Consider the following 15448-nt stretch of genomic DNA (forward strand, 5'->3'; position numbering starts at 1 on the left):
GACGCCTAGCCAAAAGTAGTGAAAGAGAAGGGATTGGAGGCATAATAATAGAAAAAAAAAAAACTAGGGAGAAAAGCCATGGAGTCGGCTCCTCTGTCGTCCCTACCCAATTTGACGCCCAGTCGCCATACAGCATCGCCTGGGTCATCTGCGGGCAACGGAAGGAGGTCACAACATAAATCAGTCTAAGGGAGCAGAGCATCTGGGGTAGCAATGAGGAGGAGAGGGACCATAGTGAGGGGTAGCAGTGAGGAAGGAGAGGAGCAGAGGCCAAGCAAAAAGTATCAGATCAATGCAAAATGTAACTTGTTCCATTTGACTATTTGCTCTATCATTTACATTCAATACTTCAACAAAAAGTATCACAATTCTCTTTTGTTCTAGACTTTTCTCACTTTTTTTTCTTTTCACCAATTTTTATTTTTCTTTTTCTTTCTTTCTTTCTTCCTTTTTATTCAGGGGTGTGGGGGATAACATAAAGATAATAATATATACATATAAATAAATGAATACGAAATCAGAATCACAAAACAAGGTAAACGACCACACAGGCTATTAAATAGACCAACAAGCCAGATGATACCCCGCCACAAAATTTGGATTGAATGGGTCAGTTACGTATTCCCTATCAGTTCACTATGCACAGCATAAGTTTTTCGACAAGAGGCCTCGATAGGACTTACGAGAGTTTGATGTTCATCGAGCTCATAACAGAATCCATAAAGCTGATTTCAGCGGGAGCTACAGACTACAGAACTAGCATATTACCAACTGCTTTCAGCACGATGGTACCCCCAAAATGAAGTGTACAAATAACCTAGCACCACTCAGTTTCCGTGAACAATGAGATAATTAGGGTGATTACCGAGAAAATCTCCAACCTCCGGTATGCTTTTGAACCCATATTTCTTTAACCATTCTTTTTTCTTTTCAGTCTTACCCGTGCTGCCCTACAATTAAATACCAAAGTTTTCAAAAGGTCTTCCAATAGCTTCAAATGTGATAGATCGATGAAACAGCTCAGCCACCAAATCAAGATTCATGACACCAACTCGTCTGGATTGCAGTGGCCTGTGGGAAAATCAGATTAACACGCCATTTTCTTAGAAAAAAAAAGGATACCAAGAGAAAAACCAATCATCAATGAATAAAAACTAAAAAGACTGGGTTCTTAGCAAAAAGCAAATTGGTTAATCAAATAAAATCAAGAGTGGAATGTACAAACTACAAGTCCAGTGCCATATATCAAACAAAAAAAGAAGTGTTGTGCACCAGGAAAAAAAATGTTCCATTCCATGATAGGTGGAAGGCCAAAACGTGCATAGTTCCCCTTGCCAACCTGTCAGCAGCTGAGGTGTCTCACTGCTTGTGATTTGTGAACTAAAATAACAGATCCCATAACTGCGAGGGAGGGCAAGGCGAGGGGATAAAGGAACTTGGATGGAACCAGGTTTCATGAGACAATCTTGCACACTAGTAGGTGTTTCATATGTCACAGTGGACTTCTGGTATCAAGCAAATGGCTCACATATGAGTGACCATGCTATCATTAGTGTATCACATACAGATAAAAATACATAAAACTAGAATTGATACTTATTGCATCAAATGTTGACAGCAACGTGTTTCAACACACCAGCAGGAGGTTACCCACAATATCTATCCAGAATAAATTTTATGGAACAGCCTGAAGTACAATGTGGAGGCCAAATAAAGGATTGCTACTGCACTCATAAAACTGGAGATAGAAACACATGTACACACACAAAGTGTACAAACCAACATCGCTATTTAACCTGATGTAAATAAGGCTCTAAGCTAAGGGACAAAGATTTTGATTAGTTGCTCACTGAGTTACTAGATACTAGACACTAACCATTGGTGAGCTTAAATGATTAATCCCCATACTAGACAACTACAGAAGATGCATACCACATTGTTGATAGAAGTGAAGATCATACAGGCTCAATTTTAACATGATAAACCTATATGTAAGGCAGGTCTTGGACATTGGACAAGCTAAGCACAATGCTGCATCAAGTCTACTATGTCACCTCTGGCAAAATTCAGATACCAGTAATTGTATGAACCAATAAAGGTAATACAAGGCTCGTGGAAATAATTATTAAGAAAATGAAACAACTATCATCTAAAGTGAATATAATGTAATGTTATAGATTTTCTTGTTGTATATGAAAACTTCACAGACAACCTATCTGATAAGCATCCCTGCCTATTGATCTGCAGGGGTGGGTGGGTGGTTAAACATGCATATATGCAGACGGGCCACTGCATAATACCAGAGTAAGTGATAGTATTGATAATTATAAGATTATGGCATACTTTGCTAACATCAGTTCCTTTTCACGAACTATTTGGCAGACAGACAACTGAAAAATCAATGCTGAAATCCTGCACCAAGTATTGATGTCCTCCTAGGACACACTCCCTCCAGTAAAAAAATAAGTTTTGGAATGCATGTAAGCAACTTTTAATCGTTGGTAATAATATCTTCATGAATATACTGGACTTATGAAAGATAGTGACACCCTTTTCACAATATTATACTTTTACTGATTTTACAAATATATTGCAACTGAGGTTCATAAAGACGTTCCTAAAGCAGCTGTGTTTTGGGATTGTGTCGTTGTTCAAAACACCTAATTTAACAATTGGCAATAAATCAACTTTAACATTTTAAGAACAGGTTATTTCCATATTCAGTGCAACGTACCTCATTGTGGAATGTCAGAATCTGAGATAACATTCTTTGTGGAACCATGTTCAGGAGGACACTCATCATTTGATGATAGAGAGGAGCTAGAAAATGAAGCTTTGGAAATTCCAACTGGAGAGTTCTTTGCATTTTCCACAGTTGAGATGGATTTATTATGTGGAATGGCTACTGTAACAGATGTAGCAAGAGATGATACTTTCCCAACAGGGCTGGGGGACTCAGATGATATGCTTTGAGTATGGCCAGAGATACTGGAGGCCCTCACAGGAACTGAGGTATTCTGGGGTCTAGAATGGTTATTCGAGCCTGGAGATGCTGTCAACCACATAAATCGTAGTGTGTGTCCTTTGCAAGATTTACCACCACTAAATGCTTTCTCAGCTGATTGTCGCGTTGTGTAAGTCACACAAGCCGAGCAACTCAGAGAAGGTTTTAGGGTTGCATCATGGTTATGGGCTTCAGTATCCTCCAGGACAACTGACGAAAGCTCCCCAAATGATGAGAAATGGTCTGCCAAGACAGATTCCTGTAAATGAAGTAGTAAGCATCAGAAACAGAATGGAACAGCTTGTAATCAAACACATCAACACAAAATACAGCATGAGAAAGGCAAGGCAAGTCACTGGTTGCGTAGATGTAAGACTGATGACTGATTTTTATCAGCGCCTCATTCCACTAAATGTAGAAGAGACTGCAACTTCCAGTTCATCACATAGGTATACATTAGTATTGTTCAATTTTTGACATTACGCATAGCCCAAGATGTGAATGGTTACACAGTGGCATAAAAGCCTGCAAATCCGTTAAACTAAGAATAATAAAAAGCAAACACAATTAGGCCATTGTCTATGATACATATTGCTGTAGATACATGGTCTCATGTATTATGTACTTACATCCATCCATGCTATGATTAGTTTTAAACTTTTAACAACACAACAGAACCTAAAAGATACATGGCATTGAAGGTTGACAATTTTTAACAGCCAACATAGAACTACTCCAATATACAGGGCCATTAGCAATCTAGGGGTACAAGTGTGACTTGCTCATAACATGAATAGAACTACTCCAATATGCTCACATAAATTTTACAGCACCACATGATAAGATCCTGAATGTCACACAGGATCTTGCAGACATATATCAGAAGCAAGAACATTGCCTTCTCATATTAATTTGTGATGGTAAGGGTGCCAAAAGTTCAGTTAAGTAGTTCAAAGAGTAGGTGGTCACTATCCACAATTCCATAAAACATTGAACAGCACAAATAAAATCCTGCGACAACAGCGCCATTTTTTTGTTGGCTTCAGTATGTCAAGGAATGGCAGGTGGTTGGATGTAAAACTTACATTTGCAATTTCAAGTGGCAATGGTGGAAGAATTCTGAATGATGTGGTTCGATTGTCAAGCTTAAACCTATTCTGAGGTGGTGCTGGCAGAGTAGTCTGTTTTGTAACCACTGCTGATTTCTGTGTGGATGTCGCAGCAGACTTTTGAGAGCATGAAGCAAACTCTCCAGAACTTCTCTTTTCCAATGAACCAGCAATCTCCTGTGCCCCTTCAGCCCTCATGGACCTTGCATCCGTTACTTCTGATGCATCATTAGAAGCAATTTCTTTTCCACCAGCCTCTGCATGCTTAACTGAGTTTGCTGAACCTTTCTGCAACATAGTTGTTTACTTATCAGAAATCGGTAACAGAAACGGCTAAAAGTGCAATTATCATAGGCAAAATAAGCATAAACAGTCAGCCTGTTCCTCCTAATGAAAGTCAGTTCACCTAACAACCCAAATTAAGCTAAAAAAAACTAACCACCAAAATAATACAATAAACAATATGAATTCACGCTACTATAGAGAAACTAGTAATTACTTGTTTTGCAAGTTTCTCTAACTGGCGGCGGAACTCATCACGCTTCTGAGCTAAGATCTCTTGTTTTTTACGTAGTTCTTCCAATAGTTCTAGACTTTCTTGCCTTTTAGGAGCATGGGGTGGTACTGGTTTTGTATTACTTGCTGGCAGCATTTTAGAACCTGGTGTACCAGAACTCAACGGTTCAGCAGAAGATCCAGAACTGGGCCTTGGAGCTGTTGATTGAACATTTTCCTTGACTCTGTTGGGGAAAGAATTAGCCAGCATAGTAGGCAACTGGGAAGACTTTCCAGAGATTCTGCCCTCTCCCACATCAAGAATTCTATCTCTGTTGGCCCACCATAGCTTTATAAAGCGGTTGCCCATAACAGCATCTGGAGCTTTTAGAGCAGCTTCAGCTTCTTCCCTTCTCGAGAACTGGACAAAAGCTTTTTCACTGTTAGATGGAATATAAATATCTATTACTTGACCAAACTTCTGAAAATGCGATAGAAGAGCATCCCATCTGTTGCTTTCTTGGGGAATTCCATGTACATATAGTGTACGGGATGCTTTCTGAGCAGCTCGATTACTTTGCCGGCCCACATCTCCATATATTCTTGAATTGGGTTGACCATTAGTATCCTTAGCAGCAGATTTTACTTGGCCCATGCTGAGAGTCATCTCATCATAATCACTTTTTTGGTTTCCAGTGATACTTGTTGATGTACTTTTAGCTGTGTTACTACCTCCTGGTTTTCTTTTTGATGCTATTCGCCCCCAAACAGAAGACTTCAAACTCTGAGAACCATCAGAAGCAAAAACCTGGTTTGAATGTTCCTGCCCCATTTCATAGCCAGAGGATTCAGCATTCCAAACTCCAACATCTTTATGTACAAAGCCAGTACATGATGCTTCTGGGTGTTCATTGTTCCAGAGAGGCTGATCAGGATCATATACATCAGCATCAGCAACGGCTGAAACAGCACTTCCATTTGGCTTTAATGCATCACTTGCTACACCAGATTTCACATCTTTTACAGGAACGCTTTTACTCCCTCCAAGGCTTGATAAGTTAACAGAACTGGCTCCTCCCTCATTTTGGATTCCCAATCCTTGAGCATTTGGAACTGATACTGGAAGATTGAATTGAGAGAGACTCTGAAAAGTGATAAGAAATTATAAACACAGTATCTTTACCTAAGGACAATAGAACATCAAGTAGTATTTGGCCTGAGGAACATTGCTGCACATTACATAAGCATAGCATAACAAGTTCAATCTTCTATATTACCAAAAACAATATGGTAAAAGATAGAAAGCTAACTCAAGTGAAATAACAACCAGAAGGTAAAATGTTGCAACAAAGACAAGATCCAAGGCAGGCTGAAGTTAATCACATAAAGATGTAAAGTTCTTCAAGATTTCTCAGTTTGGATTTTGGATAGGTATTGTGACTTGCGAGTAAAGTTGACCACAACTCAGACTAGTAATAACAGCACTAAAGCACAACATAGCAAACACACAAATATCCTATCAGGAAGTTACAATACAACACAACAAATAAGCAAAAGCATGCATGTTAGAATGCAGGAAGATTATGAAGAGTGTGAAATAGACAGACAGACCTGCATATCATCAACAACAATTCTATTTACACCATGCTCCATGGGGCACATATCCCCTCTCAAGCAAAATCCACGTTCCTCAAAGTCTCTACAACGTTGACGAGGCATGCCAAGATCGATCAAAGGAGATACGGAGGGCTGAATAGGGCCTTGCATTCCCAGTGGATGGATTGGATCCAAAATCCCATGAGGCATTCCAGGAATAAATCCATATGGACCACTTGGCAATGCAGTGCCCATAAATAAGCTAGGATGTGCAGGTGGTCCTTGTGAAGCCATCTGGGATGCAAAATCCATCATATCAAGTGAGTTAAATCTTGGATCATGATGAGTCCAGGGTGCACTATTCCGCCCTCTTCCTCGTGTCATAGGAGGGCGAGTAGCAGCAGAAGCTGATGAATCAGCTCGGAAGGATTGGTTCACTCTAGGTGCTCGAGTGTGACCTCCTACTCCAGAACGCCTTTTGAATTTTGGCACAAAATCCTTCTGTACTTCACCTTGAGAACCAGCTCCACCAAAAGGCTGTCCATTACCAGAAACCCTACTCCTTTTTTTGAGAGGCGGCCCTGGAAGTTGCTCCTCTGTATTATCATCAGATTGTTGTCTAGCCTCCCGTCTTCGGTGCTTGTGGTTGCGGTCATCGTCATCATCATCGCTAATTTCAATGTCTTCACTATCTGTAGCAGCTTCAGAATTTGTCGAATTATTTTCTTCTTTTGGTGAAGGAACTTCTATTCTGTCAGCATCCAACAGTGGTGATGATGACTCTTTGAGCATCTTCAAGGTTACCAATACAGCAGAAAACTTTGCATCTAGATTGTATGCAATGTCATGATCATCTTCAACTCCGAGTCTTCAAGAAGTGATTCAGTCCTATCGTCGATATATCACTACATGAGGCAGAACACAGAAACAACAATGAGTGACAGAATATAAAGTTGATCGTATGATCAGAATACCAAGTAGTTTGTAATATACCTAATAATGACAATAAACTGATGATAGGCCCGGAAAAACAGAAAATTGACAAGGGCACATGTCACTATTTTCCCTTTAAAACAGAAACTGAACGTTGGTAGTTTAACTCAGCTTTTCAAACCCCACTTGATATACTAGCAGGATTATACAAACAAAAAAAACATGTCTATGCTTAATGATTAAAGTGAAACAACAAATCAAGTCAGTTACTCGATTATCAATGTTAATAGATTTTCTTATACACCTCCAGCAATAAAAAGAAATGTAACAGTGGAACTAGTATTGTTGAGCTTCCCTAATTTTGATCAGCATCATACATACAAGTGGTTGGCACCATGAAAAATGGTGAGTAGATTTCTCTGCCCTCCAATCATATTATGTAGCTCCCAGAAACATAGAAAGATATGGGAAACACAAATACTGGTTCAAGTCACGCCCTAAGGGTTTCAATAAGTTAAACATAACTAAACTGTTACCAGATGGTGGATATAGGCAAACTCATCAAAGCAAACTGCTAGAAGAGATGCCACATCTGAACTATTGAGCAATGACCATAACATTAGCTGGAGTTTTCATACAGTCCCACATCCCCTTTCAATACAAATTCATGTCGATCAGAACAAACAATATAAGTAAGCAGGTCAAAAATTGTGCACAAAGAGATTTGTTTGTACCCAACTACAATTGCAGGCCATAGAAACACAGGCACATAGGGTCAAGCAGAATGCCATATCTACACGTTCTCCACAATGGTGACCAGCAAACCTCAGGAAGACTAAAAACCAATGTGAATTTGGTATGAAAGCATCAAAACATCTACCGATCTACCCAAGCTCAATGGCTCACTCTATCATAGGAAACACTAAAATGATTTACAGTGCTATGCTGCTCGCGAAGAGGTGCGCAAACAAAACCTAACAGGCATAACATTCCAACAGATAATTGCCCCAGAAATGCTCTTCTCTATTGACCTCAAATGTCCCACTCTCTACTCCTGGCAGAATTTCACCAATCAGACCCGCTTGACAAATGGAGCTCTTGGTCGAGTCAAGACTCAAGAGGCGATTTTGTGCAGCCCACCCCATGCCCCCCACAGACCCACAGACCCCGGCAATGAAGAACTGCAGTCCGAGCCTCCCAACGAACAGCAATTAGCTCTAGAGACCCCAAAACCAGAACCAGGCACAAATCACGAGTCACCGCCGCCGCAATCGCATCAGTATACCCACCACACCCCAGCCGGTCGCGTCCCACCCTGGCTCCTACTAGTCGCGAATTCCGCAGGTAACAACCCAGGGCAGCGCTCGCGCACGCTGGGGCGGGGCCCTCCTGCGGGCTGCGGCCTGCCTGCTGGGCAAGGGAACGGAGGCGCGCGGAACGGAATTGGGGCTTACCAATCGAATCGGGACAGCCGGCCGCGGAGGAGCAGGCGACAGCGTCGAGGCGGGGGGGAGAGGAGGGGCGAGCTCGAGGGGAGTCGCCGTCGGGGAGGTGAGGAGATGAGATGGTTAAATGACGAGGGGCACTTGGGTAATTTTGGCCTGGGCTTCTCGTGTTCGGAAGCTAGGGTAGGGTTCTTGCTCTCGTTTCAGTTTTCCTGTGCAGGCAGCTTCAATTTTCGTTTCGATCGGTAGTGCTAATCCATTGGTCTAGAACTATTCAATCAGCGGTGTTTGTATTAAAGTAGGGATAAAAACGGATCGGATACGAACGGATATCACCGATATCATATTTGTTTTCATATTTCTGATCGGATTCGGATTTGAATACGGATAATGTCAATCATATCGGATAAGATATGATTGGATGTCGACATCATAAATATACGATTTAAGTATTTGGATACGGATACGGTATCGGATGTTAAACATTCGGGCTCAGATACGGACAGATCTAAACCTCTCTAAACGAATTCGGTCTCGAATACGGTCGGAAAATATCCGTACCGTTTTCATCCCTAACTAAGAGCATCTCCAACAGTTATGCAATTGGACTTTGTATTCTTGAAATTTGTCAAAAACCTTAAAAATTGTTCTCCAACAGTTTTGCATTTGACTTATGCATTTTGACAAACTTGGCATTTGATGGACCAAACTTGACATTTTTCATAGGCACAATGACTTGGCAATTTTGATATCCCGAGAATCTTGGACTCCTTGTCGTGCTCGTACTCCCCACGTCGCGGTAGTTTCCCGCGATACGAGTCCACGCGCGCGACTATTCTCTTTCCCCCGCGCGCCGCCTCCTTTTTTCTGTGCGTCGCCTCCTTTCTTGGCGCGGGGACGAAGGAGATCCATCGCCGCCTCTTTTTCTTGCAGCGACGCGAGGCTAGGAGATCCATCACCGCCTCGTTTTGTTGCAGCGACAAGATCGGATCTCGACGACCTGGACCAAGCGGCGATGTGGACTTGCGGGACGACACGGCCGCGCGACGGGCGAGAAAATTTCCCGCAAAGATGAAAGATTCCCAGACAAAAATAGTTGGGTCCACTATTTTGGGAAATGCCAAACACTTGGAGATGAACTTATTGTTCCTTTGGCAAAAACGTTTAGGGACTTGGCAAACTCCAACAAATGGCAAATTTCAATTGCATAACTGTTGGAGATGCCCTAATACAACAGGTAAATAACATGAGAATCGTGAATTTCTAAATTGCATCTTGGGTCTGCTGTCCGACATAAGTATTTTGATTATATTTGTTTGATTGTATTTGTTTTGCATTGATATATGTGCAAAACTCTTTCACTTAAAAGAAATCTATTAGTTTGATTTTGGCTTAAACTCGAAAACAAAGAATGAATCAATCAACTTTTGGTGGATGGTTCTGTTGACATGGAACGAAAATGGCAATGAGTCAAATGTCATCATTAATTCATTGTCTTCTTCCATCTCCTTTCTTTAGCCTTTATCTATGTCGCCTCACGTGAGCAAATTTGTCGTTGTTACATGATTCGTTGGTTACTTATCCTTCTCTATCGGCCGTTGTGATCCTCACGAATTCTTTGGTCACGTTAGACCTTGTCCTCGACTTGACATTTTTTACTACAATGTGTGGAACCTCACAAGGTGCCCATGCACGATATGGAAGCTCGGTTGGTCACTGTTTAGCTCCTTGGTGGTGAAGCCCATGCATTACTGCGAGGCGGTAGCTTTTCGCCGAATACAACACCATGCTTGACGTTGATCATAGATGAAGAGCAGCTCCACATGCATGTTGCATCCACCTACACAAGGGCCCGAGCTTGTTAGCTTAATTCATCAAACAAGATGAGAGGCAAGGGAGGGGGAGTAGGTGGGGTTGGCATGCCTTTGTTGTACCAAGCTTGGACCGGTAATGTGGGTGTGGGTGCAAAGGAACTTGAGGAGGAGGAGGATAGTGTTAGGGTCTGTGTGTCTCTCGTAGAGCTCTATGTGGTCGCCATTGATCGCGCAAACCACCACCGCGAAAGAGGACGAGAGCGAAGTAATCATCACGCAAGGAGAGATGTGTTGTGGGGTATGTGGCGAATAAGGAGGAGTAGTCGATAGATTAATTGGCAAAAGATGATGGGTGATCAGTGAATTAGGTTGGGCGAGTTAGCGATGAAGGATTCGGCTATGAGATGGAGGATAAAGGAGGGGAAAATAAGATCATGATAACTGAAAATGCATTTACCCCCTATGTGGGTTTTGGTGTATTGATGGCATCCAACTAATGCGTTGTATTTGAGATTTGCTACAGCTACTATTCTCATGAAAGATTCAAAGGTTTGACTTAAGATGAAAGGGTATTCCCCAATCTTCGATCGTGAGAAAGGCTTTGGAATCAATCTAGAGCTTAATTGTTTATCTTTTTTAACTTGGAGTTAGGTATGCCGTACTATCAAGAGGGATTCAAAAGTTGTTGGTTTGGGGAAGATAGAGTGCTCAAGTCTTTTAACTAAAACTGTTTAGAGACACTCTGGCACCTCTCTTGCACTTAGATATTCTTTTTGTGACTTCTGGTGTCGGAAGTCCCGACGCGGGTCGGAACTCCCGACGTGCTGCGCGAAGACTGTGAACGTCGGAAGTCCCGACGTGAGTCGGAAGTCCCGACGCTGAGTTCTGCGCGCGCGTGTGTCGGAAGTCCCGACAAGCGTCGGAAGTCCCGACGCTAGGATTTTGGCTGGCTGCTTCCTCGCACGAGTGCTAGCAGTCCCGACCAGCGTCAGCAGTGCTGACGCGTCAGAACTTCCGACGTAGATCTGAGCAAACTTTTCTCCCAGTAGTATAAATAGCTCTCTCTCTACTTCTAACCATTATCCACTCATTCTTTGCGACCAACCCTCAGCAAAACAGCTCCCAAGCATTCAAGACTCCTCTCTCCTCTTCCTCTTTGCTCCCAACTTCGATTCACCTAAGATTTGGAGTGATTGGAGAGCGGATAAGTGAGAGCAACACTTTGAGAAGCTTGAGCACTTGATCTCTTCGTCAAGCCGGCAGGTTTTGAGTTTATTACTCTTGGGTTCTTGGAACCCTAGCCGGCTAGGCGTCGTCCAAGAGCTTCCATCTTGTGGAAGAGCCTTGGAAAGTTTGTATTACCCTGTTTTTCTTAGTGGAAAGCTCGAGTGACCTTTGTGGTTACTTTGAGGGAGGCAAAGAGGTGAAAGAGACTCCGACCTTGGTGGTCACCTCAACAACGAGGACGTAGGAACTTCTTAGTGGGGTTGCCGAACCTCGGGTTAAATCCTTGTGTCACTTGTGATTGTTATTCTTAAGATCTACTTGTATTACTTGTATTTGCTTGTGCTTCAACCTCCTTTTAGGGTTTGGTCTCAATCTACGGTTTGAGGGACTCTTGGTGTCAAGGAAGGCTCTCAACATCTTCATCTAACCACTAGACAGTGATGTTGTAAGTTGTGGATCTCACAAAGTTCATTTAAGCACTTGTAGTTCTTTTTCCGAAGGTGTCGGAACTGCTGACAGTTTGCGTTGGAACTTCTGACAACGTCGGAAGTTCTGACCCAAACTGCCGGGACTTCCGACAGTTACTGACAAGTGTTTTTGAGTTTTGTGTAGAATTTTTTAGATACGCCTATTCACCCCCCCCCCCCTCTAGGCATTGTTTAGATCCTTTCAATAACATGTGAAATTCAATGCTTACATCCCCATAAAATGTAATAGTATCGTTATGCTTGACGAAAGCCATCTCTAGCCCTATGACTGAATATATCTATATCTATATCTATATCTATATCTATATCTATATCTATATCTATATCTATATCTATATCTATATCTATATCTATATCTATATCTATATCTATAAATTCTATCTCAACATGCAAGGCATCTATATCATCTTCACTAACTATCCACATCATCTCCCACTAATAACCATGGCACCTCACTAACTTGCAAAACCTCTCAAATGTAACCAATTTTGATAAGAATGGATGTAAAAATATGTAGATGATTTAACTCATATATACAATAACTTTATTTCTAAGAGAGTCCCGCAACAACACACATGTATCCTTTTAGTTTATTTGATGATCAAATGTAGGCATTTATTAGCTTTGAGACTATGCCGAAGGCATAGGAACAGAAGTGTATGAGAAAAATAATGACAAAAGTGATCGAGAGCATGACAATATTTGATAGTTGATTGTGGTGTCAAAATATTATGAAGTATTTTTGTTAGTTAGTGCTAAGACATAGTCCTGGGTATCAGTATCCTTGCATTGTCATATATCAACGAATTTTCCATGTGCAAATAAAATGGATAAATTAAGAATGTTATTAAGTCGACAATATTTATATTTTTTCTAAAAGACAAGAGAAATTAGCATGATATATGCCTACAACAAGTCATTTCTTATTAAGTAGCCTGATATGATTTCTAATTACTACTCCTACTTGGTCAGATAATATTACGAGAGGTTTTCTACATATATTGCTAGTTGTACAAAAGGAATTTATATACTAATATTAATTGAAGAGTGAAATATTGTCTTCTTCAAATTTCTGCCCTTCGCTCTCTTCCAATTCCGTCTACCCCTCCGCTCCCTCGAGCATAAGAGATGATTTTTTGAAGAGTTAAATAAGTCATCGGAGTCTTCATTTATTTATCCGGTCTGTATCAGCTGTTTGGATTCCTTGTGGTGGAACCTGTCCACCCGAGTTCAAGTCCTCGACTTGACACGGGTGACTTTGTCAATTTTGAGATTTGCCGGTCCAACTCGGTTCTTCGGAGATGCTCATAGAGATAGGGTGTGTGTGCATGTGCGTTCATAGGGGTGAGTGTGCGCTCGTGTATGTGAGCGTCTATATTTGTAATGGATCTCGAAAAAAACTAAACTCATGACATTTGTTTATAGGAGTTAGGATAGTGTATGTCCACTCACGATAGATAATTTGATTCCAAGATAAACTAGAAGCTATGATGCAAGGTGTATATTCGGTTACAATGTACGGATGTATCTGCTAGTATATATTCATGTACACATATTTAATATTAAAATGTTGACGTTGATGATGACAATAATAAGGACAACGAGTGGCTACGCTTCATGTCTTCTTGCTTCCATTTTTTGCGCTTGATGCCAAATGGGTGAAGTTTTTTTGTTTCAGTAATATTTTAGGGTATGTTTGGAATGTTGGAAATTTTTTACGTTTGTTTTTCAAATGAAATTTACGTCCAACGGGCCCCTTAAAGAGAGCCCTATATATTAAAGTTATCAAAATGCTTTAATTGTATCTCATTTTGTAAGTCTTAGTTGGGTTATCATCAATAAACAAAAAAAAGGAGATATTGAATGTGCAGAGGTTGGCCACACCGAGAACATTGTGTTCTATGCAATGGCCCTGTAGAGACCAGACTCCATCTTTGTCTCTGCTGTCCCTATGCCAAGGCGGTTTGGATTCAAGTTCTCGCATGGGAGCACTTTGATGGTGTTCTAGGTCAGCAGTAGGGAGAACCTCTAGAGAACCTCTATAGATAATGCCCTGGTGGGAGAAGGCTGCTAGCAAAGTGCCCCTAGCAGTTTAGAGACGATTCAATGGCATGGTCATTTACACTTTTTGAGGCAAGCCCCCCCGAGGGGACTTAACCAATGGCTACTTCCTTCCTAGCGCAGTAGGGTTCTCCTACCAAAGGAAGCTACACCACAATCTGTGCCTTCTTGTCCTTAGTCACTCAAGTCTATAACCTGTTCTTGCCTAGGAATGTATTCATCTATTCTTTATATTGATAGTGCCTTGCCTAGCCCAGATGTATGGGATGTATTTCCCAAGCTGCACTTTCGCATGATGAATTGCCCATTATCCCCCTATGAAAAGAAAGGAACAGTCACTTATTCAACATCTTATTCAACAACATCTCAGAATTAGTGCTGCAAGTATCAGCAAGGATCAAAGATGACATTGAGCAAAGAAAGAGAGCTTTTCGCTAGAGGGGAATTAGTATTTGGAGACAACCTTTCCTTTTATTGCCCCCAAAGCGCGCATTGTCTTTGGTTTCTGCTTGTACATAAACATTTTTTTTTCTATCTTAATTGAAAGGTAGAGCTCCTGCCAATTTTTCAAAAAAAAAATTGAATGTGCACTGAAGCCCTATTTATGGGTTATGGTGTTAATGACAGCTTAATTAATGGTCTAATGTGCCTATTGAAGTATTATTGTGTTCCAAGCACAAAAAGGATGTATACGCATAGCAAGCCCTCGAAAAGCAAAAGCAAGGAAATTTACCGTAGGATGTACTATCAAGAATGATTATTTTTCATATGTTTGCATTGGAGCATGTATTTGCATTTGCATGGACAATTCGTAGTTGGACTCTCTCTCTATTGACTAACCTGAGTGCCATGAATAACACAATGTTATCGCAGCCAACAATCTACAGAAGTTATCAAATTTTATAGATTATTCGTGTGTTTACATGGATTGCCCCAACTTAACTGGGCTAACGACTCTTTCCATAACAATGTTGCAACCCTAATGTTTTGCTTGAACCGTGGGTTCAGTTTGCTTCACTGAAGGCTGCAGGTCCTGATGCTTATTCTAAAACGGTACATTAGAAATATAGAAATGCTGAAATATAAAAGAATTCACTAATTACATCGGATATACGTATAAAAGACGTCACAATATAGATTGCGTAAATGCTAGCACAAGTAAACCGAGACTAAGAAGATGTAAAGTGAACCTTGACTGCAAAATGAACAGAGCCAGGGAGCTTTCCCCTAGAGTGATATATTGATCTGAAACAATAAGATGAAAATGATATGAATT

The 15448-nt window shown here is 41.1% G+C and overlaps 1 protein-coding gene across 1 annotated transcript; it reads right to left on the bottom strand.

The window, feature by feature from the left end:
- Window positions 556–8749, bottom strand: LOC8070836 (zinc finger CCCH domain-containing protein 27). The gene is made up of 6 exons (XM_002447670.2): window positions 8592–8749; window positions 6220–7109; window positions 4613–5752; window positions 4090–4401; window positions 2735–3263; window positions 556–1071 (listed from the first exon to the last, which is right to left on the bottom strand). Exons 2-5 carry the CDS (start codon window positions 6994–6996, stop codon window positions 2736–2738), a joined length of 2757 nt encoding a protein of 918 aa, XP_002447715.1. The 5' UTR covers window positions 6997–7109; window positions 8592–8749; the 3' UTR covers window positions 556–1071; window position 2735.

Source organism: Sorghum bicolor, chromosome 6 (assembly GCF_000003195.3).
Source record: "Sorghum bicolor cultivar BTx623 chromosome 6, Sorghum_bicolor_NCBIv3, whole genome shotgun sequence".
NCBI lineage: Eukaryota > Viridiplantae > Streptophyta > Magnoliopsida > Poales > Poaceae > Sorghum > Sorghum bicolor.